The sequence below is a fragment of the Galeopterus variegatus genome, unplaced genomic scaffold, assembly GCF_000696425.1.
Source record: "Galeopterus variegatus unplaced genomic scaffold, G_variegatus-3.0.2 Scaffold154893, whole genome shotgun sequence".
NCBI lineage: Eukaryota > Metazoa > Chordata > Mammalia > Dermoptera > Cynocephalidae > Galeopterus > Galeopterus variegatus.
In genome coordinates this window covers 1-558 of record NW_007881004.1, presented here as the reverse complement: position 1 = coordinate 558, position 558 = coordinate 1, and the positions used below count along the sequence as shown (strand labels likewise).

General features: G+C 48.0%; 1 protein-coding gene across 1 annotated transcript; it reads left to right on the top strand.

Moving 5' to 3' along the window:
• Positions 1-4: 4 nt before the first annotated feature.
• LOC103584867 (PI-PLC X domain-containing protein 2) lies at positions 5-388 on the top strand (the record flags this gene model as incomplete). Its single annotated transcript, XM_008565691.1, has 1 exon — positions 5-388. A coding segment is annotated over one exon (384 nt), but the record flags the coding sequence as incomplete, so codon positions are not given.
• Between the last annotated feature and the right edge of the window lie 170 nt (positions 389-558).

The window sequence follows — 558 nt, the reverse complement described above, 5'->3', positions numbered from 1 at the left end:
ACGCCTCGCCAGGATCTCCTTGGTGAAGAAGCTGATGAAGAAATGGTCTGTGACTCAGAACCTGACATTCCGAGAACAGCTAGAAGCTGGGATCCGCTACTTTGACCTGCGTGTGTCTTCCAAACCAGGGGATGCTGACCAGGAGATCTACTTCATCCACGGGCTTTTTGGCATCAAGGTCCGGGATGGGCTGATGGAGATCGACTCGTTTCTTACACAGCACCCACAAGAGATTGTCTTCCTGGATTTCAACCATTTCTATGCCATGGATGAGACCCATCACAAATGCCTGATTCTCCGGATTCAGGAGGCCTTTGGAAACAAGCTGTGCCCGGCATGCACTGTGGAAAGCATGACACTGCGAACCCTGTGGGAAAAGAAGTGCCAGGTAAGAGGGAATTAGAGATGAGCTTTCAAAGGCAAGAACTTAACTCTTTCTGCTTTTCCTGTATTGCCAGCTCTAAAATAGCTCCATACAGGGTTCTTAAGCTAGAAGGCATGGATTGTTTGGAATATTAAACATGTGCAAACTGGTTCCTGGGCTCTGGAATAGCTTTA